Here is a 27,353-nt window from a genome sequence, read left to right as displayed (position 1 = left end):
AATTTCACTTTTTTCCATGATGTTCGGCATATTATCATTCGTCTTTCAGAGCCTGAATTCACGTATTCTGCTGATGACGAACCAAAAAGTGACGTGCAGCCACGCCCTTTGCGAGTGTGATAGTCATGCTGCAAAATGTTTTGGTGAAGCATGTTTTAACAAATCATATGCTATCTAGTGACACCTCCAAATGCTGACGATGTTAAGAATACCTTATCAGTGGCAAAATAACAGAATTATTTTCGTTAGCTTGCCTCCGGCGGATTTTATTTTTACACTTCGTATAATCCAGGGAAGTCAATGAGCAACGACCGTATGAAACTCTGGGCGGTAGCGTGGCGGGATTTTTTAAGGGGGAGTGGGGAAGGAGGGGAGTGGGGGCAACCCTTCAAATAGCTGCATAGTGATGAAGGAAGTTTCAGGTAGGATAATTACTCCGCTCCAGTCCTCACAGATATGTTTTGTATTAGCCAATATCAAAATATCACAGAGCGAGGTTAATTGAGTGTCGTAAAAAACAAGAACCAAAAACGTATTACTTTGCCAATCACAAAGGACTGGCAAACAATCCGGTAAAGCAATCAAATACCTCGAAGTATTTACACGTAGCGGACTGAAAGCGCGGGAAAATGTGCACGCGCAAGCCCCGATTGGTTTTTGGTTTTCACTTCTAACTGGTTGAAAAAATGGCGCGAGGACTTTGAACAATCACGGAGTGAAGTAATCAAACCCAAAGTATTTATCTCATTACTTTCGACGACTCAAATTTGAAACTGCTCTAATGCTCTTTGTTTTGTCGCTTCCAAACTTTTGGCATAAGCATTGTTTTGTATTTTCTCTTAGGACTTTAATGAACAATTGCGATATCATTAACATGGTGACTTTTTTCTTTTCTTCTTGAGTGAACTAACTGCTTAAGATAGCTGCTGTTTTCAGCCAGTTGAGCTTTCCTTCATTTTCAGTAACGTTTTAAACTTACAATCTGGACCAGCCTGTTACACATAAGTACATCATCTTTCATGGTTGCACTCTTGAACCGTAGACTAGTGTCGTGCACACGATGGCAAGAAGCATTTCCGTTATACCAAAGGGCAAAGGATACAATTATCCTTTGAAAAATGCGTGGTTACCCCAATTTTCTCTTTGGATTTCAATACACACTTGTTAAGATCTACATTTTCTGCATAATCATAACCCGGCCGGCAAAAATACCTTTGAATTAGTAAGGGCAACCCTCCTTAAGTGTGCCAAACTCCTCTTTGCATCAGCACCAAAGTTTGCAATCTTTTCACTCTGTTTTCATGTATAAGTGGTTTTTTGCTAATATTTCCGGGGGTTTTCTCTGGGTTAAATCTTCTGATAGCTCTGAGTAGTCATTTTGTGGGATGGGAAATTATTCTCAATCTAGTCTTTTCTTTCTTCTAGGCACTTGACTTTTCTGAAAGAAGGATCTGCCTTTCCGCCTTTCAGATATCAAAGTTTTCTTTTTGCCCAAGCTTTCCTAGATGACTACTATTTTTTTCGTTTATGTGGGATTTCAATTTGGTCCAAATCTCTTAGTTTTTAAAATATACCCTTCCGATGTCAGTAGCTCGTTCGCATTCAATAGTTGCACTAATGACTTTGGTTTAAGGAGGCTCTATAGCATTTTCTGGTTAAATTCCCAAGCTGAAGCTGACACTATTCGATAACCTTCTTGCGCTCTCGAGGCAGTAAAGCCGGATAAATCATGGGCTTTCCAAACTGACTTGTCATTATTCTGTGTACATTAGGGACTGTAGGACTCGTTCTTTAATGACTCTGCATTCAAATCAACATCTTGGGAAAGTTGATTCTTGTTACTTTTGATAGAAGGCATTCAAAGTTCCAAGAGAGACTTACCAGTATACTACAGTTTCACATTTCTGTATTAGGACTATAGAGAAAATTATGTATCTAGTGTTAAGCACTGTTGCCACATAAACACACAGTCCATATTCCTCAATGCAAAAGGTGAATATCCCTTTCTATGAATCCACAAAAAAATCCCACGAGCTTCATTATTTGGGAGATAGCCAAACGCTTTACTACCGCCGTAAGAGGCCAAAGTTGTCTAAGAATATACAGGAAGCCCTCTCAGATTTGGCACTTCATGCCATTTTTCGTATAAAACACGAGAAGTCCTTCGAGCTTTTCCTCGTTTTCATTCGCTTTGCACGACTGTAATGATATCTTCAGTTTTTTTGACACTTTACTCTCTACCTGACTTTGCTCCTTTTCTCTGAAAAACTAGGCTTCTCTTGACCATTTTTACAGTTCGAGGTTGAATCCTCTCGAGGAGTTGCACCGCTGTATGCCGCATTTGAGTCCACCAAGGCGATCCGACCATCTTGTCAAATTCTTATGTCCTCTGAGCCTTCTGGCTTTTTGGTCAGCAGGCAGTTGTCGCTGACCAAAAGCTAGAAGACTCTAGGTACGAGATTGCTCACTGCTCAGAAAAATATTCACTCTGTACCATCATGGTGAATTCACAAAAGAAAACTGGTTTGAGTGTAGATGAACAGCCAATATCGATCTTAATAATATAATATAATAATAATAATAATAATAATAATAATAATAATAATAATAATAATAGGTGCTTATAGTGCGCATTTCTAACTTCAACGCGCCTAACAACGGATCATCATTAAAAAGACAGAGAAAAATAATTAATTAATTAAAAGTAATGTTTTTTAAACAAAATGTCTTAAGCCTAGTTTTAAACGTTTCTACTGTTTCTGCTCTTTTAATATATTCGGGAATTGAATTCCATAATTTCGGCGCATTTGTTGAGAAAGCGCGACCACCATAGGAATTGGATTTGATAGATGGGATGCATAACAGTGAACGAGTTGTTGATCTCAGTGTTCTTAATGGGTGATATTCTTGTATAATAGGTTCTAAGTAACTGGTAGATTGCCCATTTAAGATCTTATACGTTATAAATAAAATCTTAAAATTAATTCTTGCTTCGACTGGCAGCCAATGCAGATTCTTTAAAATAGGTGTTATATGGTCAGTGCTTCGTGTTCCAGTTATCATTCGAGCAGCGATATTCTGGATTCTCTGTAATTTGTCCCTTTGATACTTTGGTATCCCATATAAAACGCTATTACAATAGTCTAGTCTGGAAATCACAAGGGAGTTGCCACTAGCATCTTCAACCCATCATACGGAAGGTATCTACGGATGCGTCCAATGGATCTTATAGCAAAACTGGCTTTTTTGCATGTTTCGTTGATATGGTCATTAAAAATAAAGTTTTATCCATTACAATGCCCAAATTCTTAGCTTTTGCTTTGATTCCTATCATACTATTAGCTAACATAAAGGTCTCCAACGATGATTGTTGCTTCTTGAAACGGGAAGTGAAATGCAGTATTTGAGTTTTACCAGGATTGCTCTTCAACATGTTCTGAGTGTTCCATGCAAAAAACATCATTTACGCATGCTTGAAGAATTTCGACAGAATCAACAGAATGCTCAGGATCTTTAATAGCGATGTAGATTTGGGTATCGTCAGCGTAGAACATACAATGAACAACGAAAATCCCGCCGCAGCAGGAGCTGTTCTTGACGAAGATCATACGTTGACTCCTAGTGATAATATTAGAATCAACATTAAAATTGAGAAGGCTATGCAAATCATTGCAAGTTTAAGTCTCATTGATAACAAAATAAACTTTTGACACCAAACGTTTTAGTTCCAATGGTAAACTGAATAGTAAAGAAGAAGCTATCCACAAGTTCTTTGAAAATCAATTGGGAGGAGTTGCCCTTCTACACAAGAAAGTCAAGGAAATTAATAGTCAGTTAACAGAATTACAAGAAAAGTGCTCCCAACTGTTTAAGGGTACATGCTCAATGCCAAAAAGAACAAAACGTAAACAGAAACAAAACAAGAGGAAGGCTAAAAAGGCAAAACAAAAAAAGAATTGAAACCATTGCACCCCAACATAATGTCGATAGTGATGCAGAGCCCATAGGCCCACTAGAACCCTATCATGAGGGAATTATTATAAGTACCCTAAAAAGAAACAGTTGCCTTGTATCCGATATGCATTGACAAGGGACTGTTCACTGTGGCTACAGAAGACGTTATCAAGCAACATATGGCATCTACTATGAGTGAGACTGAGGATGATGATAGTGATGGTCGGCACGACATTGATGATGATGATGATGATGATGATGATGATGATATGATCAATGATTGATGATCCTGGTGGTAGCACTTCTGATAGTGACGCTGTTATTCTGCGTGATATTTAACAATAAATTGATGTGCAAAAGCAATACGTGAGCTACTTCATAAGTTGGGTCGTTGCATTTATACTTTCGATAGCTTGTCTTGTCAAATAATTGCATGCCTTGAGTTTTAGACATAATTTGTTGTCTTGTAAAACATGATATTAAAGCATCCCTTTACCATCATGGTGGCTTAATTTCTTGTGACCCCCCTCTTTTCCTGTCATTTTTTTCATAATCCTCCCTTTTGAAGGCTTAAAAAACTGTGACCCTCCTATGTTCCCCCCCCCCCACCACCCCCCTGCTAATTTCTGACAAGTCCCTTACCTTACAGTAAAATTCATTGCAACTAAAGATTACTAAATATAACGTTAATTTGCCATCAAAACCGTAAAAATCACGTGTCGATCCCAGGGTCTTTTCAATTCCTGGTTTTAATAAAGTGAAGACATCGTCAACGTATCTGAACCGTGAAATGGTGGTGCGGGCGCAGTTCTGAGTGATCCATTTCTCTTCAAAATTGCACATGAAAATGTTTGCAAGCACTGGACCAAAGGGCGAGTCCCGTTGCCACACCGTCGATCTGGTCGTAATATTCACCATCGAAGACGAAATGGCTCTTCTTTGTGTCAAATTCAAGTGAAATATTTAGAACATGGAAAGGCAATTTTGGTGGGTCAGAAAGAGCATACAATAATAAAGTAATCTCATTTGTCTCACGATGAGGTCACTTGTGATGTAGATCGCTTCGTTTCGACTGCATACCGCTAGTCTTCATCAGGCGATGAGGTCGACTGGTTACGCGTCACCTTTTAAGCAGATAAATTACAAAAAATTCAAAATCGTGCGGGAAGGTTATTACAGGCTCTTCATATGATGTTAGGTCCACAGATGTGTTGAATAACCTGAAATGGAAATCCCTTGAAACCAGGCGCTTCCATACAAAGGCTACCCTTATGTATAAAATCCTCAATGATCTATCTGCCCCCCAACTGAGTAACTCCTTTGTAAAGCTAAATGATACTAACATAAATTACAATCTTAGGAATATCGAGACTGATCTAGCACTTCCAAGGCCATACACAAATTTTTTGAAGCGCAGCTTTAAGTATAGTGGTGCAATGCTCTGGAATAATCTTCCCTATAAGGCAAAGACCGAAAAATCGCTTTCTGATTTCAAACGCACACTTGCGTCCTCGCCCTTCATGCTTTCTATTGGATCACACTGATTCTATGTAATATACTTCTATTTTAAATATATATATATATATATTATATATATATAATATATATATGTATACTTTATTGTAACGTGTTTACCTACGCCCCACCTGGAAACCAGCTTTTGTTGTGTGTGGCTAGCGTAGTGAAATAAAGTTGTATTGTATTGTAAGCAGGATGCTCCGCTGTGATTGGTTGGTTTTTCAGCAGCTGTGATCGGTGCATTTCAATCCTCGCTGTTTCGGTGTGTTGTTCCTTCGGCGGTCCGTTGTCGTACGATTCTCCTGTTGTTGTCTTTCTTGATCGTGGGCATCTATGTTTCGGAAATTCTATTCCACTATCCCTGTTGATGTTGTTAGGGTGAATCGCCTCTTTGACCTTGCGTGTGTACCAATGAGAATCACGATCAATAGCCTTTACTTCGTTCCCAAAAAGGGGTTGTATCGGTGTTGTTAGCGTGTTCTGAAACGGCGGAGGTCTGGGTGAGGGAGTCGGATGTCTCGCTAATGTTCAATGATTCTATCTTGCATAGGCCATCCAGTCTCGCCGATGTAGACTTTACCGCATTCTCAGGGAATCCTGTAAACCACGCCATCTTGTTTAGTGGGCTCGACAGCGTCTTTCGGTCGTACTAGATGTGATCTTAATGCAGTCTCCGACTTGAAAGCAGCGCGTATGCCTTGTTGCTGTGGGTAGCGGCGAAGTTGTTCGTATAGGCTTTTGACATAGGGTAACCCGCAGTAGACTTGTACTCGATCGTGGGCTCAGCACTGCTACTCGGTTTCCTGGTCTTGGTGATTTTCTGCAAGAAAGAAAGAGAGTAACCATTAGAGGCAAGAACAGAAGACAGGTATTTCTTTTCCTTGGAGATAACAGAGGGTTTTGTTACAAGACGTTTGGCGCGTTCGTATAGGCACTTAACAATACCGCGTTTTACTGATTGCGGGTGGTGGGAATCATACGCTAAGTACTGTTCAGTGTGCGTAGGCTTCCTGTACACGCTAGTGGTGAGGCGGCCGTCCGGTTCTCTAGAAACTGCGGTGTCAAGGAAAGCGAGTTTGTAGTCGTTCTCTGTCTCCATGGGGAAGCGGATGGAAGGCTGCTGGTTGTTCAGATGCTGTAAGAAGCTATCAACGTTTCCGCAATCCAGGATAGTGAAAAGTTTGTAGGCCAAAGTATTTATTGCCTGTTGTTCGAAACTCTCCATGTGTAGGGTGGCAATAACAGCGGAGACCGGGCTTCCCATGGCTGCTCCTTCTAATTGTTCGTTGGATCTCAATAAGAAATTCAGGAGGTCAGCGATCTGAGAAGGTGTTAGTGTCGTGCAGTCTGCAAGGTTGGGGTCGTCCTCTAGTTTCTGTAGCGCAGTTTGTACATTGGCGTCGATAAGAACGTTGGTAAACAGCGACACCATGATTTTGTTGTCTGGGATAGTCTCGCTGCTAATGGTGGATACGAAGTGAGCTGAATTAGTCACCGTGAAACCCCAGTTACCTGTTAAAGGAGATAAGATGTTAAATAAGTAAGCAGATAAATCATATGCGAAGGTGTTAACGCATGACACAATAGGTCTTAAGGGTACATCGGCCTCGTGAATCTTTGGTAAACCGTAGATTCTAGGCGGCTGTTTGTGTGGAGGTCTGACTTTGTTGTAAACGGATGGATATCTGCTTCGCTTCAAGGTTGGTAGCTTTTCGGATAACCTTCCGGGTCAGACGGTCTTTCGGGTCTTTGTTGAGCAGCTAGTACGGTCCGTTCTCCATAAGGGTAGACATCCTAGTGTGATAGGTGTCGATACCCATGACTTCGTTGGCGCGCCCTTTGTCCGCTGGTAGCACCATGATGAACTCGTCCTCTTTTAAGCGTTTAAGGGCGTCTTGCATTTCCTTCGTGATGTTGGGCTCTAGTGGTTCTGCCTGTTGAAAGATATTATTGACAGCTCTCCCGACAGTGTCTACTTGTTCAGCGTCAAGTTGTCTGCAGGGGTGGCTGGTTCGCCCTTGGTGATAATCTGCGTGGCAGGGATGTACGCAGGAGTTACGGCGAAGTTCAGTCCTTTCTTCAGCAGGCTAGCGCTATCTCGGCATCAAGAGACCTAGAAGTTTTGTCAACATACGGCATATCAATTGGTGACGTAGCCGCCTGTTTCTCTTGAAAAACTGTATGCTCTTCCTGACCCACCAGCATGCCTCGCTATGTTCTAAATATCTTGCTTGAATTTGCCACAAAGAAGAGCCGTTTAGTCTTCGATCGTGAGTACCACCACCAGATCGACGGTGTGGCAATGGGCTCGCCTTTCGCTCCAGTTCTTGCAAACATTTTCATGTGCTATTTTGAAGAGATATGGATCATTTAGAACAGCTCCCCCCCCCCACCATCTGGTTGAGATACGTTGATGGTGTCTTCACTTTATTTGAAACCAAGGACTCTGCTAACCAATTTTTACAGTTTTCAACATCTAGCTAGACGTTTTCGATGCTGTTCCAATTCAAGGGTAAATTGACTACTATTTCATTCTTTGCTAATATGACTGAATTGTACTATATAGGAAAAATATCATATTGTTGAAAAGTAAATTTCATAATTCAAATTACTTTGACCCAATTTGCCTTTGGTATCTCTCACGTTAACCATTTGGGCAATAATCATGATATTCAGGTTTTTTCTTTTCTGAGACTTTGATATAATTTTAAAATGGCAACTAAATTTAAGGTAATTGGCCTAATTATTTGTTCAAACCAAAGGATTTTCTCTCCTAAGCATTTGAATTTCCTGTGGATTTCACAGTTTTTTTGCGCGATACTATAGTAAACACGTTTTAATTAAGCTCACTTAGAATTAATAACAAAGCTTTGAACATTGACCAATCGTTAGAGGTAACCCAAAGACCTTAAAGTACCCATCTTTTTATACCTAATCCAGAAAGTTTATATCACTTTTCTAGCGTGCTGGTCGTTCAAGAAAGAATCGTCTTTTCGAAAGGGACGTTAATTAAGATATATCCCTTTATTCCCTTTATGGAATGCGCATACTGTCTGTATGTCTTGCTTTTGCCGAAGTAAATGCAGTCAATTGTTGTTTGTATTGACCTATTTTTATTTTCACTGCTACACTGATGTGACCTTAGAGAGCTTTTGAGAAAAACAAATTCAAGGTATTCTTTTCTTCTTCTGACTTTGGCTTTCACACAGTATTCTATGTTCCCACGCAACCGAAAACTACGATAAAGGTAAGAGTGGACCACCATTGAGCGATTGACAGTAACTTTAAAGAATCTGTTTACCGCACAATATTTTCAACATACTTCGATCAAAACCTCCTACGTAAATTAACATACCTATAATCTTGTTTCGAAAATGTGACCTTTTTTGTGCTTATTTTCAACCTGCTGGTATAAATTAGTATGACTAGAACAATTTCCACGCAATGTTGGCTGTGATTTGGTTGTGGCTGTCGACAGGGTGCAAGGCTTGAAATCTGAAGGTTGCGGGTTCAAGTCCCTCTCTGACTGTGCAAGAGTTGTTTCACGGTAGACCCCAGTTCTATTCCTTGGTCATGCTTGTAAATAACGTCACTGGTCTGCCTCTCCCGTCAGTTTGAATTCTTTTTAAGCCTAGTATATTTATTTGAAATATTTGTTTCTTTCAGTTGAAGTGGCGTGCCTGGCGCTGAAACTTGGTACTGGAAGAACACCAATGTCATCCTTTATGAGTGTTTGCTGGCATTTAAGATTTCCAAACGATAGCCGCAGCGTGAAGTCCTCGGGAGCGAAGTGACAAGAGAACAGAGCATATGAATCGCTTGGTGCCCACTTGTCGCGCTTTAACTTCACGAAGTCCGTTCATTTCGATTCTGGAACCAAGTCTCTTTCTGGCGCTGTCTCCCGGTCAAGTTGATTGGGCGTGGCCAAAGCGCGCACTTTGAAGCTGGATTTCGGGGTTTAAAAAGTGGCGGAATCGAAAATTTATTTTTGGGGCATTTATCTGCGCTTTATAGAGATACCCAAACAATAAAAACCCTGGAGGCCGTGGTAAAAACTTTACGCCAGTCTCGATTTTCGTCCCGTCTCGACTGACTGCCTCTGGGTCTCCGAGGTTGGATGAAAGCTGAAGTGCATCAGTTTCCGAAGAATAACAGCACCATGTAGTTAAGGCTGAAGATGCATCATAGTACAATGAGTCATCAAGTAAAATGAGCTTGCAAAAGGGAGACCTACCAACCAGCCATTGAATAAGATTAAATCCAATCTTGGGATCCATAACCGAGCAATCTCGAGACAGACCCCAACCTCGTCCCCAGGGTCTTTCTTCTTCTCTTCCCAGACCCTGGAACGAGGTTTAGCAAAATCCTCTTGTAATGTTATTACATTAAGCAAAATTCAATGCAACTAAAAATCACTAAATATAACGTTTGCTGTCGATACCGTAAAAATCACGTGTCGATCCCAGGGTCTTTTCAATTCCCTGGTTTTAAATAAAGTGAACACATCGTCAACGTATCTGAACCGTGAAATGGTGGAGCAGGCGCAGTTCTGAGTGATCCATTTCTCTTCAAAATGGCTCATGAAACCAGGGATTTGTCGAGTTTATTGCCACATCGTCGATCTGGTCGTAATATTAACCATCAAAGTCGAAATGGCTCTTCTTTGTGATAAATTCTAGTACAAATTTTAGAACTTGGCGAGGCAATGTTGGTGGGTCAGGAAGAGCACATTAGTTAAGAGTTACTCAAGACAAATCTGGATGGTTTCATCCTGGCGAACATTAGCTGAACGTTTGTGAACAGGGACGAGACATCCTGAAAAACTGTATGCTCTCCCTGACCCACCAACATTGCCTCGCCATGTTCTGAAGACTTTGCTTGAATTTGCCACAAAGAAGAGCTATTTCGTCTTCGATAGTGAGTACCAAGACCAGATCGACGGTGTCAGGCAATGGCCTCGCATTTAGGTCCAGTTCTTGCAAACATTTTCACGAGCCATTTTGAAGAGAAATGGATCGCTCAGAACAGCGACCACCCTACCATCTGGTTCAGATACGTTGATGATGTCTTCACTTTATTTAAAACCATGGACTCTGCCAACTAAATTTTACAGTTTTCAACTCCAGTAGGCGCTTTCGACGCTGTTTCAATTCAAGGGTAAATTGACTACTATTTTATTCTTTACTAATATAACTGATTGTACTATATAGAAAAAATATCACGCATTCGAATTACTTTGACCCATTTTGCCTTTTGTATCTCTCACGTTAACTATTTCGGCAATAATAATGATATTCAGTACTTTTTTCTTTCTGAGTCTTTGTTATAATTTTAAAATTTCTACTAAATTTAAGGCAAATGTTTGATTGACCTAATTATTTGTTTAAACTAAAGTATTTGCTTTCAAAGCATTTGGATTTCCTGTGGATTTCACAATTCTTTTACCCGATGCTAACGTAAACACGCTTTAAGCTTCACACATAGGATAACAAAGCTTTGAATATTGACCAATCATTAGAGGTGACCCGAAGACCCCAAAGTACACACCTTTTAAGTTGATATCACTTTTCTAGCGCGCTGGTCGTTGAAGATCGAAGAATAACATTTTCGAAAGCGACGTTAATTCATCGATATACCTCTTTATTCGCCAATGGCCATTGGCTATTTTGGAATGCGCATACTATCAGTATGGCTTGTTTTTGTCGAGGTAAATGGAGTCAATTGTTGTTTGTATTGACCTATTTTAATTTCACTGCTGTACTGATGCTACCTCAGACAGCTTTTGAGAAAAACAAATTCTGGCTTTGTCTTTCACAGAGTGTTCTATGTTCCCGCGGAACCGAAAACTACGATGAAGGTAAGAGTAGACTACCATTGAGCGATTGACCGTAACTTTAGAAAAGCATGAATCTGTTTACCGCACAATATTTTCAACATACTTAACCATAGATCATGTTTTCGGTACGAGTCCTACCCCGTCTTTAACTCCACTCTGAGAAGCTCTTGTCATTAATTTGTTGTTTTGCTTCTTACAGAGTTCCAAATTCATTTTGGATTACTTCATTTTTGCATTAAACACAACCCGACAGCATTTAACCTAAGGTAACCCCTTTCGACGAGGAATTGACACAAATCCGTTTATGGGCTGAGATAAAACGTAACGAAATATCAGTTGAAATCTTTCACTGGCCGCAATTGCCCTCAAATGAAATCTTTATTGGGTGCTGTACACAAGGTAGTTTGCCGAGTACTGAAAAATCTACCTTCATAATTGTCATCGTGCTACCTTCCCCTGGTACCTTAGAATTCACTAATTGGTTCCTTTGTTGTCTTTTTTAACGGGAAAGGAAATATTTTTAAGTTGTCGCCACCATAAGCTTTCTTTTCATTAAAAAAAAAAAAAAAAAGAAGAAGCAGATTTGGTTTCTCCCATACGAACAGAAGATTGGATTTCTTAACTTCTTTTGTAATTTAGTTATATGCCGGAGCAGGTGTACACTCGCATTATCCTTAGCCAAGTTAAAAACATGTCACACTAGTTTCAATTTTTATGGTGTACCGGTCCCGGTACAAGCAAGGCACTGATGCTTTGCTCGACAAAGTTTCTTTCAAAAATTTAAAAGAAAAACGGAGATCTAAAAAACATATATATTAATTTATGCCCGATACCAAGAAACGGGGTGAGCAGTGCATCATCATTAATCGTCTTGTTGACATCTTTGAAATGTCGGAGAGACAAAAGATCATTTGTCTTTGGTGAAACGAAAGATGTGCTTTACTTCAAATTACGAGTGACACATGATGTATTTCTTTATCCTGTTTACAAAGAGAATTTGCCTATAGAAAGCTCAAAATTGCTCCAATATTATTAGCTTCCGCTTTTCGAGGCTCGTTCCCGTCTCCTCATCCCGTATTACAAAACCACACGGCGTCACAATAAATGACAAAACTATGGCTGTAAGGGGAGCAGTCATAACTGATCTTCTTATTACATACTGTAATGGCGCCAATAACTGTTTTACGGTCCTTTTTCTGACAAATGATTAAATAAACTAGCAGTGATCAAGGATTAGTGAGGTGCGTTCGATTTCTGTCACACACTGTGATGTTTTGTTATTGGGGGAGCATTTGAAAGTGTCGTATGCTTGGGGAGAATTGTTTTGTACTACCCTTTTCTAGTGTTTAGTCAGTAATGAAGGTATTACACTAGCATTCTTTTGACTGTTACCTTGTAGCTAATAATTACATTAAAAAAAAAAAAAGGAATACGTGTGTACGGAATACATGCAATATCAGTAGCCTTTCCTAGCATATCAGTAGCCTTTCTTGCTGGATAGCCGTAAGGCGTGACTCCCCAGAGGGTAAGCCGGATGGTCACGCATCCAGGTATTAACCTTCACTTCCCTAACTATCGCATGAGATCGAGGTTATTTGTCCCAGAAATTCTATACAAGGCTTACACCATGTAGTAGCCAACAAGATGGCGTCCAAACGCTGAATCGTATGGTATCACGATCGATACCCGAGGAACATCCCGTGGGACTGACTCGATTAGAAAGTGTCCCCCTAGAACGTAAATAGTTTTCATTGGTTACTCGTAAGTCAAGTAGGCCAACTGAAATTGGATATCGATTCAAAAGGGACTACACTTGCCGCTATGGGAAAACTACTCAAAACGCGGGCTAGCTAGAGTTACGTGACCGTCTTCTTCTGCAAACATAAACATTTTTACGTAGGTATGACGGCACCGTTACATATATATGTAACTTGACGAGAGCCAACAAGAATTAATGTGTGCTTGTGTCTTACCATATTTTTGAGGGTGATACCAATAAATGACATATAAATGATTTGTTATTGAAATGAATAAGTGAGATCGGAAAACCGGTAGATTACATGGAGAGATAATATTTTTCCAATGGTGACTCGGGGATACTCGGGGATACTACGGTAGGAAAGTATTAGGTTCCACTCCTCCTCCTCGAGTCACCATTGCCAAAAAAAAAACATTATTCCTTCATCAATAATATGGTAAAGAATTTGAAAGTCATATATATTTCAAACTGCAGATTACTAAGCTTAAGGAATCTTAGCGTTGATGATTCATCGCAGTTGATCTCTTCACTGCCATTATTGCAGATGAGAGAGCAATTTGAACACTTACGAAGGAAACCTGAAAAATAGTGGACCCAGATAGTTTTTTTTTGTGTGTCACAATCCGCAGTTCATACATGTATGAGTTTCATGTAATTCACTATCATTCATTCTCTCATTCTCCTGGGAAGGGATATAGTACGAACTCACAACTGGGCAGCTCTCTTATAATTTCTATCGGTTCCTTTCCAGTTTGAATTCGCAATAAAATATCAGTGTCTCACTCACCAGTAAAGTTATTGGCCAAGTCCCATTAGCGTCAGAACAGTGTCTATTTTAAGAACAAGTTTTGCCAAATCTAACTCAATGTTGTCACCAATTCAAACCCTTTAGGAATAAAACGTTTTATTCTAGGTATTTCCATATCATTTAATTTAAATGTGAATGCTACATTATGACGCAAACGCATTACACAAAGAATCTTAACCCGGGAGATTTGAATTGGGTACGTCACTGAGTCAGGCGATTTGGTCTATTGTTTATTTTCCCACAAATAGACAGATTTCAGACGCTGATGGGAACAAACCTAATACCTGTCCAGATTCTTCTTGGGTAACAGATTCTTGCTTTGGCGCAAATTGTATACAATAAAAGAATCTGCTACTGCTATGAAGAAAATTACCCTGTTGTATATTGTTGTCATATTTATCTTGTCTTACTTTAGACTTTTGTGTCGGCAAAACCGATGGTATGCATGCTGACCCAATGGACTGCAGAACATACTATGACTGTGTGGGAGGCAACACGTACCACCGGACTGGACTTGCGGTTGGTCTTATGCTTGACTCGACGAAGAGAGAATTTCGCCATTCGAACGAGGTCAATTGCACCATTAAGAAAGGTCAGTTCGACTCCCTTCCTCTTCCTCGATTTCCACGAATCTCTAAGGGCTCGTGGAGTTTTCATGAGTTTGGGAGGTCGCGGAATTAATTCACCTTTATGCCTTGTATTTTAATTCTGTATTCTTTATCTTACCCATTCATGAGTCAATGAGTCAATGGGTCATGAGTCAATGAGTCAATGGGTCATGAGTCAATGAGTCAATGAGTCAATGAGTCAATGAGTTAGTGTAGTTAACCAAACCATAAAATGAAAGCTAAAATTTCAGAGAGTGCGAGGGCTTAGGCATAATCAATAAATTATTGCTATATTGACCGTGAGTCTCATTGACTCATGACTCATGACTCATTGACTCATTGATTTATTGACTCATAAAACAAGGGACCTCACCCTCGGGACGTAAAACTACTTCATCTGTGGTTATTTTACTTTTCCATACACTACAATTAGAGAAGAATTATTTATGAAAGACTCCAGAGAGTACCAATTTGAATTAGGGAAAGATTTGAACGTAGCTTTCGATTTTTGGGAAGAATCAAGAAGACTAAATTAGAAAACTGGAGGAACTGGTTATCCTTAATTAATAAGTTAATATATATATATATATACATTTTAATTGAATGACGGCGTCATTTAAATTATTTATCAGTGAGGTAAGACTTTGACTAAAGCCATTAAGGCAGATTATTTGTAAAAATTCTTCTGCGTAATTTACTGTAAGTACCGTTGTGTTTGTTGTTAGTAAGCTATTGTAAGTACTGTAATGTTTTATTATTATTTATTAATTTTAAGTTTTAGCAAATTACGCATTCTAAGTACTCTATTGCGTTGCGACGTAAAAAATGAACAAATTACAAAAAAAAAAAACAACAAAAACAATTAGAAAGATTAGATTGTGGTTGCCGGCGACAGAGCATCCGACGACCCAGGAATGGGAATTTCGTAGGTTCGACACTCGGATTTTTCCGAGCATCCCCAAGCCACTATAGAACAAAGGATACGTTTCCTCACAATCAATTTCACTTGATACAAAGGGCCTTTAATATGGAAAGCCAAGGATGACAAAAGTGTTAAAAAAAGAGAAAGGGTTGTACCACTGAATATGTGCTGTAATGTGTTTTAAATGGGTTGAAACTTACACAAATATGGTTCATAGTGAGCAAAACATGGGTTTCTAGAAAATCGATATATACATGTTGTTGCAGCATTAAATATGTAGGTTAAAATTCTCGATTTCTTTGATCTTTGGAAAATCTTCGTAACACGCGGCCACGCGCGTGTCCCACGGCAACACAATTATGGGTCCTACTAACACCCTGTAGATTATTTTGTTACTCAACATTTGGTTGTCGTTCACTGCTGAAATTATTTCTGATGAAGAAATACAGCGTATAGTCCAGACTGCGACGACTCTCCCTCATTTTTCCCAGGATAATGAGGTATCAGACCGAGCAACAAACAGATTTGACAGATCAAGCAATCAAGAAGCTGCGATTAGGTTCAGGTGGACCATCGCATTCGTCATCAGACCAAACGCCTGCTGTGAGAGAAAGGGCTGCCCTTTCACTTTTGTCTCGCTGCCTGAGCTGTGTCAACCACCATAGATATGCAACTGCCTAACAACAGGGGCACCCAACGAATCTGTTCCTCACATTATCTGTTCCCCAGAGGAATCTTGCTGGCCGGGAAAAATACAGGTGTTTCGATGAGCTGGCTGGGAAATTTTGTTATTGATAGAGGTTTTGCCAGGGAATTACTAAATTTTTTTAGCATTTCAACCCGAGCTGGCTGTAGAAACTCTGAAGACTGAGGACGACTAAAAAAAAAAAAAAAAAAGAACCCTTTCCCTCTCCCAGAGAATAGTCACAAACATACGACGGCTGGTCAGAGTGATTGCGCTTGCGGAAAAAACCTGTTTTGTCGCTTTTGTTCGGTCGTTTTGGATCGAGGGATTTGAAAGCGCGCGGAATTCCTGGCTGGGAAATAAATTTGATCCGCTGGCTGGGAAACCAACCAATTTTATCTAGCTGGCTGGGAAATTTCTTGTGTGTCTTGCTGGGAAAAAGGAACAGATAATGTTTTCCCAGCAACACTGAAAAACACCTGAAAATGCCTTAATAACATTTATTTTCATTAACTGGGGTATAATAATACATTTTACAACAAATTGGTCGTTGGGTGCCCCTGTAACAAAGAAAGACCCAGAACATACGAAACAGACGGACCACAGTTATTTCAATGATGACAACAAACAACGGGTCAAATGCCGTTAAAATGATTCGGTCCCTCGAAGAAGGGAAAAGCTCAGTACACTCGATGGTTCAGTCTCTGAGCGAACAAACATTTTGCTCAGTAGACTCTCGTCAGTGGCTAATGCGTCAGTTCGATCGTCAGTACCTGATTAAAAATCACGGCCTCCCACGATCATGCAGAGTTTGTCGTCGATAGCGGAAAGCTTCTCGTTGATCTTCTCTTGAATCATTGGCAAAAATATTACGTTTACATGTTTCTTAGAGTGATCGCAACTCTGTAATAAGAGAGTAAAAATAGTTCTGTCTGTCCAAATCAAAGGGACTTGTTGCACAACACGCTCGACTAACGAGATAATTTAGCAAATACAGAACATCTCCGAGACTTCTATGAATTCGCTGGATGACCTCAAATTCAGCATCGTGTATAAACCGACGAGCCTGAAAAATAAGAGCCGAGAATCCCATCGAAGAAGTCATCGAAATAGCATTGTCCATGGTCAATTCCAAATAGCGAAAGCTTCCTCTACCTGGCCCCACGTCACTCGCGCGGCCGCGTGTTACGAAGATTTTCGGAAGATCGTAAAAATCGATAATTTTAACCTATATATTTGATGCTGAAAACAACATATATAACGAGTTTCAAGAAGCCCATGTTTTGCTCACTATAAACCATATTCGCGTATTTTTCAACCTATTTATAACAAATTACAGCACATATTCAATGCTACAGCCCATATTCTATTTTTGAACACTTTTGTCACCCGTGGCGTTTTTATTGCTTTAGTGTATCGCGAGCTTTGGACGGGTGTATCCGGAGATGCTGTGGCAGATTTAGAGTCCAGCGATCGATTCCCTTGTGCTCCTACGGAGACCAAGTTTATCGACACCTTTTGCATTTACAATCCTTCTAATCGTGATTACTATGGTCAGAGATTAAAGTCATTCTTCAGAGCTCCTGAAACAGGAAATTACAGGTTCCAGACTTCTTGTGATGATGTTTGTCAGCTGTGGATAAGTGATAATGAACAATCGTCCAGAAAACGACTAATCATAAATCAAAAGCATTCCACGGAGAAGTTCCGCTTTAGCAGGTATGCCTTGAAAGTGCGTGCTGTTCAGACGAATAGGGAGTTTAAGAAACGAGGACGGCTCCGGCAACGACAACGACAAAAAGCAATAATATTATCGGTTAAAAGAGTAAAAAATGATCGTGCTGCACGTACGGCACGCATTTTTAAACATTTCTCTGCCGTACTCGTCAAAACAACAATGTAAAATGACCTATTTTCAGGTTTTGATTACAACGTGGACATGCAAACAACAGTGAATCACCCCTTTCCTTTCTCTCTCTTTGCTTCAAATCCGTAAATACCAGTCTGGTTGTAGCATACTTCGCCTATATTGTACAACATAGGCAAGATGGAAACATCGTGAAACGCTTAAACTACTACTTTAAAGTGATCTTTTCGTCGCAGTAGCCGTCGTGGTTTCTTAAACTCCCTAATACCATCAGGGGATACGTTATCTCAGGCTACCCTCATACCTCATACCTCAGGTTTTAAATTCAATTAAACCCTAAGGCGGCATGGAGGTCGGGAATGTTGTGCTGTGATGGGTGTGGGATAAGAGAGAAAACAGTTTAGGTTAGGGAGATGAGGACTGATTGGGTTTGTAAAAAGGGAGAAGAAATTCTTACTTAGTTATCTAAGGGAAAGCACAAGAGCGGATGCCTCTTGCTTTCTTGATGAAGAGGCTTGTTCAAAAGGTGGATAACGCTATCCACTGGATAAATCACTATCCAATCGAAAGCAATTGAGTTATCCATTGGATAGTGATTGAACCGGTGGATAGCACTATCCATCGTGTGAACAACTGGGGCCTGGACTATTAGTCGAGGTAAAGTGAGTAACACAAAGAAAAGTACATGCGAAGAGTAGGGCTCAACAGCAGGGTGGAGCACTAACGGAAAACAACATTGCATGGAGCTGCCGAATGCTCAGAAAAGTAATGATTCCAAGTTCGAGTGAGGCCTAACACTACTGTGAAGTTTTAAATACCCAATTTTTCCATCAGAGGTCAACCCTATTATTGGAATTGGGCCCACACAAGGACAGCCCTAACCCTAAACCCACCCTGGTCAGAGTTTTTTCTCTGTCCTTGTGTGGGCCCATTTCCAATACTAGAGTTGATCTCTGATGGCATGGAATAATTGGGTATAAAAAACTTCACAGTAGTGTTAGGCCTCCGCACTCGAACTTGGAATAATTACTGTCAATATGCTACTGAAGTGTCGCCTCAAACGGCTGAAAGTCTGATGGTGATGATGATGAGGACGATTATGATGACGATAATGATAATAGAGGTATTGGTTTGCTTTAAGTCGTCTATGTTACAACAGCTACTGTAAAGTAGAGTAATCATATTCCTTGAAATATGAATTTCTTGCAGGAATACTGACCAGTCCTCTGAAGAGATTAATCTCGCCAAAGGAAAACTGTATTACATGGAACTCCTGCACAAGGAAAAAACTGACGCAGATTTTATGTGTGTCAGCGCAAAGTTTCCCACCCTAAAGGGAGAGCGCCCTTTGTCATCAAGGCATTTTGTCATGAATGATACAGGTAAATTAAGTTTGCTGCCAGTATTACATGAAATTATAGGAATAATTGTGCATTTGATACCTTGATGGCAGATATATAAAAACGGAAGCCGTGGTCTCCTTCGAACGCTTGCAAGTTGTAATTATTTACCCTCTTCAAATATTAATGTTCCTTTTCGATTCCCTTCAGAACTTAATCTAATTGGTTGTTACCGTATTGGTGCTTTCTTTGATAACATCAAGTGTATTCCCCAGTTTTGTCACAGTCCTCAGCAGAAGGTAAGTTTTAGATTCTGCAGTATCTTTTTTTTGTCTGTCTGGATCATTTGGAATTAGAATACAAAGTGACATTGATATTCTTTGCTCTGTTTGAAGCTTAAAACGTTCAAGAATTTTATGGGCAACTTGACGAAAAGGTTGATATTAATGCCTTCAGGCCAATCAGCTTCATTACAGCGGCAAATAACGGAAATCTCAAAGGTACAGAACAGTTCAATGCTTCAAAATTCAATTTGAGGTTTTTTTCAGATGAATTTGCATGATTAAGGTTTGTATCAAAACGGTACAGCCAAAGGGCTCACTTGAAATCGTGGTTGGGTTGAGCTGTGGCTCTTTTTGATCAGATTCCGGTAACTCAAAGGGGTATTTTATGTTATTCAATCTTCACTGCCCCACTCTGAGCCATCAATCTCGTTTGCTTATTCATTATAATTATAGTGAACGTTTTCACTAGCCCTATTCTTTGGAATCATGTTATAGAACGAGCTGTGTGAAAACGAGCAATTAGTGTTGGCCTCCCACCAAAGTTTGACCTATTGGACCTTTAAAAGTAAGGGTGAGGTCTTTGTAGGAGTCCCAGTGGACAGCGAAGCTTAAGTAGTCATGAAATACTGAAAATAACATTTGGCAAAAGAAAATACATAAAAAGAACAAATTCATCACTTGACTAATGAAAATGTGGTTGAAACCTGCATGGTAAAGCATACCACTTGAAAACAACATCTCTCTCGCGTCGTTTTGATTAATTATAAATCAAATCGATCAATCAAAAATCAAAACTTTATTTAAAGTGGTCAAACACTCAGTTACTTTTGTAGCTAGTTTTCAGGTATGCCACTAAATACTAACCAAACAAAAAAATAACTCTGTATAAAAACCCTAAATCATATATTACGTCTATTTGTACTATGCATTAATTATTAGTCTAACTCTTTTATTTCCTTAACAAATAATTTGTATACCTTAATTAATCTTATTTCGTAGGAAGGTGTATCTCCATGAACTTAAACCAAACTTAGTTATATAACACTTGGAATTTTGTATTTGGCAGTTTTCTGGGTTTTTTTTTTCAATTTTACAGCTTTTTATCGTACGCGGGTGGTTGCCATAGCAATTTACTTTGGCCTTTAGGGAAATATGCTATCGTCCAAGTAGAATCTAGAAATTTTATTTAGTGCATTTAATTTAGCTCATGAATATTAACACCTATCAAATCCGACTTGTACTCGAGATCTTATGATTTCCTCCAAAACGAGCCGCGTCCTTTCATGACTGGCAAGGGAGAAATAACAGATTTATTTATTTATTTACTCAAATTCAATAACACAGGTGATCAAAATAAAATGTAAAATTAAAAATTAAAAATATTTACAAATATAAAAAGGTGAAATCTGAGTAATTAGGCCAGTTTATACAGAATTCTAGATTCCTTGTTTTAAATAAACTTCCTCAATTAAGATACAATATGATAGAATACTGATTTAAACAGATCATATCAACCTTAAAAAAAAATCAGTAATAATTCATTAGCCTTACAGCCCATCAAAACACCGATAAAACGTCACGTGTATTAGCTTTATATACTAATAAAACACTCCTCGTTAGTATTCTTTATATAAAGAATACTAATAACTAAAGGCATAGCTCGTTTTTCTTGTATGCTAATATTCACCTCTCACAATTTGAACCATTGTTTTGAGTCCAGAGGGACACGCTCTTTGTGGAATGTTTTTTAAGCCGTTCAAAAAACTCGCAGCGCGTTTTTTATCGGGTCTAAAAACACTCCGCAACGCCTCGTGTTTTTAAACCCCGATAAAACACTGCTGCTCGTTTTTTAAACATTACATAAACATTTTTCCTTATTTAAGTTAAATTTCTCAATGTAAAACTGAATTCACTTTCTCACTGAACAATGACACTTGTTTAATCGTCCTGATAGCTACAGGAAGGCCGTTCCATAAGTCCACGATGCAATTAAAAAATGAGAATTTAAAAACATCAGTTTTAAAACGACCCTTAGCACGTATGGCTTCTGAATTTCTTATTTCGTACTTATATGATTTAAAGCTAACATACGACAGAACGTCAAAATCAATTTGCCCTATGAGACATTTGAAGAAGAAACATAAATCTAAAGCCTCCCTTCTAAACATTAATTTCCCTTTCAAGGAAGGCACGAGGACAATTAACGAAGTACTTGAAGATACAAAGAAACACCAGTGGCGTCAATCGAATTTTTCCTTGGCCATTCAGATTGCTAAAGTGACAGAGCTATTTGGCATAGAACTGTCTCGCAAATGGGCAAATGACACAACTATTTTGCTTTCACTACAATCTAACGTAGGTGAGATTAAACGTTGATTTCACTGGAAATTTATAGGATTGATTGAAGAATCATGATACATGCCAGATTCCATTTACTAGCAATGTTATTTACATACACACTGTTCTCCAAGCGTTCATTTTGTTGTTTAATGTCCTCAAAGTTCAGAAGAGACCGACAAGCAAGACCTGTTAATCTATCAGCTGCATCCAATATATATATATCATTATATGTCCTTACTTTGTCACATTTTGATTCCAAATTATAGTTCTGCAAGTTGCATCACTCGAATCGGCAGAATACAGATTTTCAGGGCCCAAAGAGAATGAGAACTGGAATGAAATCAGCGATTTTCTCTATGTAAAACTATTAGGTAGGAGAAACACTTGAAGTATCTAACTTAAATAACTGCTCGAGAATTAACGTTATTCTATAAATAGTTGACACTACAGCTGCCCCCGCTATTAAGTATACTTGTGCGCAGAATTCAATGAGTCCATGGCACAGTTAGCCGGCACACAGGCTCTTCGTGCGTCGAATGGCGCGAGGTCAATAGCTGGGGAATTGGAGCTGTTGACCGCGCCACATCCGACACACGGAGAGCTTGTGTGCAAGCTAGGGCACACGGCAAACGGAGCAATTGATGTTGAAGCGGGGGGGGGGGGGGGGGGGGAGAACAAATCAGTATAAAATATGAAAAGGGTGTTGTAAGTAGACGGTTTGATCATGGCGGAAACGATGGTATACCAGTCGAAACAGAAACTAAAGGAAACGCAATGTCAATTTTTAACACAATGGAGCCACCGTTTCTTTAACAATGTAACATACTGCAAGGGATGAAGAATTGAGTTAAACGTGAATAACCACTGTTGTTGCACGGTTTAATGGTTTAATATCAATACTTTATTTAGATGTCCTTGATCTGGATTAGATAACCGCAGTTATAGGATTAAATGATCAAACGAATAGTAAGAAACTGGAAGTGTTAGAATCTGACCGGATGAAGGAACTGAAGCAGTGTCACGGTATTATTAATGATAGTACATCCAGTGAAAGTTTTGTTTAGAAAACTCTTCTGGTAACAACATTAAAATTCGGAAATGCTGAGAGTATCCCCAACAATGCAGCTACCCATGACATGGTTTTGCAAGTTTAAGAGTTTCCTGTTGCAGTTATCTTGTCGAAAGTGTACTAACACTTGGAAAGAACGGAAAATGACGGTCTCAAAATCCAGCAAAAAGATGAGAATAACTTGTGGCTTTGTTCTCCAATCCAAAGGCGTTCGCAATGTACGTCAATTGACATTTTTTTCCCAAATGAAATCGTCCCACGACTCTTAATCAAACCAAAGGATTATCCTTGTCGTGAGATAATTTAGTCATTTTACGACCCATTGAAAAAACGGACTGAAGACAAAGGCGGACAAAAGCTTTCTCTTGCTTTTCGAATGGCTGCTCCAACGCTACAATCAGTGACACATTGTTGGTACACTGACAGAATTAATCGAGCATCCTTCCCTCTCCCACTTCAGTGTTGTTTAGAAACTAAAACGCTCTGAACAGTTCCTTTGGGTGCAATGCGCTATTCAACATTGCACGGAGGAAAGGGGGTGGGTGTTCCAACGACTTATGACTGTGATTGTAGATATAAGATATTCTGAACAATAATGTTGAGCCACGTAAATAAAGATTTCCGATTACCGATACATCCTTTATTGTGACGTTACTTTCCCATGTATCACGCTCTCGGCAGTTTTCTGCTCAACGTCATCAGTACGCAAGACTTACTTGCGAGCATTTGGTGTGAAAACGTCATCATTATCCATTTATTTCACGCGCGCCTAGTTCTAGTAAATCGAGATTTTTAATGGTCTACCAGATATGTAATACTACATCACTGTAAACTCTATGTACGCGCAAGCTACCGTGATGCCTCCTCGGGATTCTGCCTCCAGGCAAAATCCCTGTGGGGGCCATAAGGCATCCCTTATTGCCCGATTTTTGTACGCTCGATTGGTGCATTAGTAACGTTTAATTTTGAATGTCATAACAGATGCCGGCAAAGACTTTCGAACCAAAGTGAAATCCTTTAGCGTCATTTACAAAAGTTTGCACAAAATGTTGCCATCAACGCTGGATAAGATTGCAACGTGAGTAGAATTAACATGACGAGACGCAGCGGGGTCTATCTGGAAGTATCCTGATGGAATGCGGGGTTTTTATCCCCGCATTCCTTTCATACTTGAAATTCGGCACAGTGGTGAATGTAACACTTTGAATGCGCAAGGCGTTAAAGTCTGCCTTCAAGCTGTCAGCAAATGTCTTGTTAACGAAATTGGTTGACGTTTATTTCACTCAGCACGATGGAAGACAACAGAGCTATTACATGTTAATTGAAAGTGTCGTTCGTACCAACGTTCGGACGTGACTCAGGATCTTTAAATTAGAGACTCATCTGGTTGTTGGTTTTCGGGTTTTATATTTTGTCCAAAGAAGGGAATTTACATAGCAACGACAAAGGATTGACTGTCGAGAAAAGCTGCGAGATAATAAAAATTATGCGAATACTAATACACTTACACATACAAGCGTAAGCGTGTATCCCAAGGGAAAAATGTCACTTTTTGTTCTTTGCCTTTCGCCTTTGTTTAACTCGATGTTTAACTCATGCCAGCAGACGAACGTCCTGATTTGACTTGAGTGAAATTCTCAACTGTGGATCGCGACTTGACAAGGAGATAATTTAAAAACAAATCGAGAAGCAACATTTTATTAATGCTCTTCGTTACCTTTGTAGTTTTTATACGCCGGTGCATACAATCATTGCTTTTCCCGTCAAATATTTATTTCGACGCCGCTAAACCACGCTTTCATTTTTAATTACTTGGTGGGTCATGAAATGCCACGTATTAAAAACTTGCAGAACCTAAATGACATTAGGAAGTGCAATAGGCAAAATGATCTCGCTTTTTAGATGTAAACTCAAGGAGCTACACCAATATGTAAATTAATTTAAACACTAGCCAAATTATATGCAGCTTAAACACGTCTTCGTCTTTAATTTTGCTCGGTAACATAATAAATGGAATGTTGTGGTTCAGCGTTGTCTGTACTCCTATCGACAACGATATTAATCACAGTGGTCACAATGTTGACTATCGTTGTCGATAAGAGTACAGAAACCTCTGAACTACATTCTATTTCTTTTTTATCACAATATTCAGGGAGGAAGGCATGTTCGAGTTTGGATTCGAGTTTATTCATTCAACGTCAAAGTAAATGTTTATTTCAGAGCGTGCCCAAGATCAGAAAAAGAAAGAGCGAAGCGTTGTCAAAAACTTGCTAACAATATCATTGGTTTATTTCCCAAAATGACGCGAACAGCGTTGTCAAGACTCTTAATTAGTCAATCAGATAGCGAGATTACTGGTATTTGTTGTCTTTTTTTAATTTCTTGCTATTTCGTAACACTGCTTCAAAAAGTACATTATAAAAAGAGCATTTCGTTGGGTGTCTCGAAAACGAAGAACCTAAGACCCCGAAAACTCGAAAAAAGTAACTCAAAACCTTCAACCCTAGGCCTAAAGTTGGTTTTTAGACCTAGAAGGTGCCCGGCCACACGTGGAGAGTGGTTACTCAGTTAAATATGGCGGATCGCCTAGCTTTCACTTTGAAACAAGTTGTAGGGAACGAAGGACTTGAACTTCGCTTGAGGTGACTTTAGGCCTAGGGTTAGCCAAATTGAGGGTTTTGGGTTACTTTTTCGAGTTTTCGGGGTCTTCGGGTCTTCTTTTTTGGGACACCCCATTTCGTTTTCATTGCCAAAAATTGTATTGCTTGTCTTCAAATTGGTCATCAGTTTGCATTCGATTAAACTCATCATTGTCATAGTTCAAAATGAAATTTGGGTTAAAATCATTTTAACCCAGTTTGATTCTTCATTTCCTTAACTCAGTCAAGAATAATTAAAATTGCCACTATAAAAGAAATAAGAAAGTAATAATCAGGAGACAATAATCATCATCCTCTAATATGTACTCAGTATATTCTTCCTAGAAAAACATATCCGAGCAGGTGTGGTTGTATTTTATCACTGCCTAAAACCACACCTAGTTTTTACTCAGATTAACATGATTTACTTATATAAATGTCGTAAATTGCAGACAAAAACAAACAGATAACTCCAATTCAAAATTAGTGCTGCTAAAAGCTATTCTCGATTTGATGCAGTACACGTGGGCAAAACGCCTTAATGAATATTAGTAACTTTAACCAATATTTCAGACATCATCATTAGTAACCAAGCTGTTACATCAGGATAGGGCTGTTTAAAGTCAACAGTAGCACACTCCGACGATACATCTGGATGCCACTATCAGTAACCAAGCTTTTACAATAGGACAAAAATGTTAAAAGTCAATAGTTACACACTCCGACGACACATCTGGATGCCACAATCAACCTCATTAGTAACCAAGCTTTTACTTTCGGACAAGAATGTTAAAAGTCAATAGTTGCACACTCCGACGACACATCTGGATGCCACTATCAACCTCATTAGTAACCAAGCTTTTACAATAAAACAAGAATGTTAAAAGTCAATAGTTGCACACTCCGACGACACATCTGGATGCCACTATCAACCTCATTAGTAACCAAGCTTTTACGATAGAACAAGAATGTTAAAAGTCAATAGTTGCACACTCCGACGACACATCTGGATGCCACTATCAACCTCATTAGTAACCAAGCTTTTACAATAGGACAAGAATGTTAAAAGTCAATAGTTGCACACTCCGACGACACATCTGGATGCCACTATCAACCTCATTAGTAACCAAGCTTTTACAATAGGACAAGAATGTTAAAAGTCAATAGTTGCACACTCCGACGACACATCTGGATGCCACTATCAACCTCATTAGTAACCAAGCTTTTACAATAGGACAAGAATGTTAAAAGTCAATAGTTGCACACTCCGACGACACATCTGGATGCCACTATCAACCTCATTAGTAACCAAGCTTTTACAATAGGACAAGAATGTTAAAAGTCAATAGTTGCACACTCCGACGACACATCTGGATGCCACTATCAACCTCATTAGTAACCAAGCTTTTACAATCGGACAAGAATGTTAAAAGTTAACAGTTGCACACTGCAACGATACATCTGGATGCCCCTGTAAACCTCATTAGTATAACCAAGCTTTGACAATAGGAAACGATTTTTTAAAAGCAGCAGTTGCACACTACGATGGTCTATATGGATCCTACTCTTAACATCACCAGTTATAGCTGAAAACTGATCAGTTATGCAGAAGAGATTTAAAATATTGGAAGAGAATATTCCCCAATTTCATCAAGATTGGCCAGAATGCCACGTTTTGTGTGACCTTAACGCAATAATAATATTGATACCTTTGTAGTAAAATA

General features: G+C 39.2%; 1 protein-coding gene and 1 pseudogene across 1 annotated transcript in view; one reads left to right on the top strand and one right to left on the bottom strand.

The window, feature by feature from the left end:
* Positions 1 to 6,133: 6,133 nt before the first annotated feature.
* On the bottom strand, positions 6,134 to 9,749 carry LOC138039883 (uncharacterized; annotated as a pseudogene).
* Positions 9,750 to 11,013: 1,264 nt separating this feature from the next.
* The window catches only part of LOC138042324 (adhesion G protein-coupled receptor L4-like), a 42,038-nt gene continuing 25,698 nt past the window's right edge, over positions 11,014 to 27,353 (top strand). The window contains exons 1-10 of the mRNA XM_068888176.1: positions 11,014 to 11,179; positions 11,290 to 11,329; positions 14,291 to 14,467; positions 17,503 to 17,809; positions 19,167 to 19,339; positions 19,508 to 19,596; positions 19,693 to 19,797; positions 21,766 to 21,940; positions 22,188 to 22,292; positions 23,972 to 24,068. Coding sequence (XP_068744277.1) covers positions 11,123 to 11,179; positions 11,290 to 11,329; positions 14,291 to 14,467; positions 17,503 to 17,809; positions 19,167 to 19,339; positions 19,508 to 19,596; positions 19,693 to 19,797; positions 21,766 to 21,940; positions 22,188 to 22,292; positions 23,972 to 24,068 — 1,325 coding nt within the window. The 5' untranslated portion in view covers positions 11,014 to 11,122. The remainder of the gene's footprint in view (positions 11,180 to 11,289; positions 11,330 to 14,290; positions 14,468 to 17,502; positions 17,810 to 19,166; positions 19,340 to 19,507; positions 19,597 to 19,692; positions 19,798 to 21,765; positions 21,941 to 22,187; positions 22,293 to 23,971; positions 24,069 to 27,353) is intronic.

This window comes from Montipora capricornis, chromosome 3 (assembly GCF_036669925.1).
Source record: "Montipora capricornis isolate CH-2021 chromosome 3, ASM3666992v2, whole genome shotgun sequence".
NCBI lineage: Eukaryota > Metazoa > Cnidaria > Anthozoa > Scleractinia > Acroporidae > Montipora > Montipora capricornis.
Note: the sequence above shows the minus strand (reverse complement) of the source record. Positions and strands in the feature narration are given on the sequence as shown.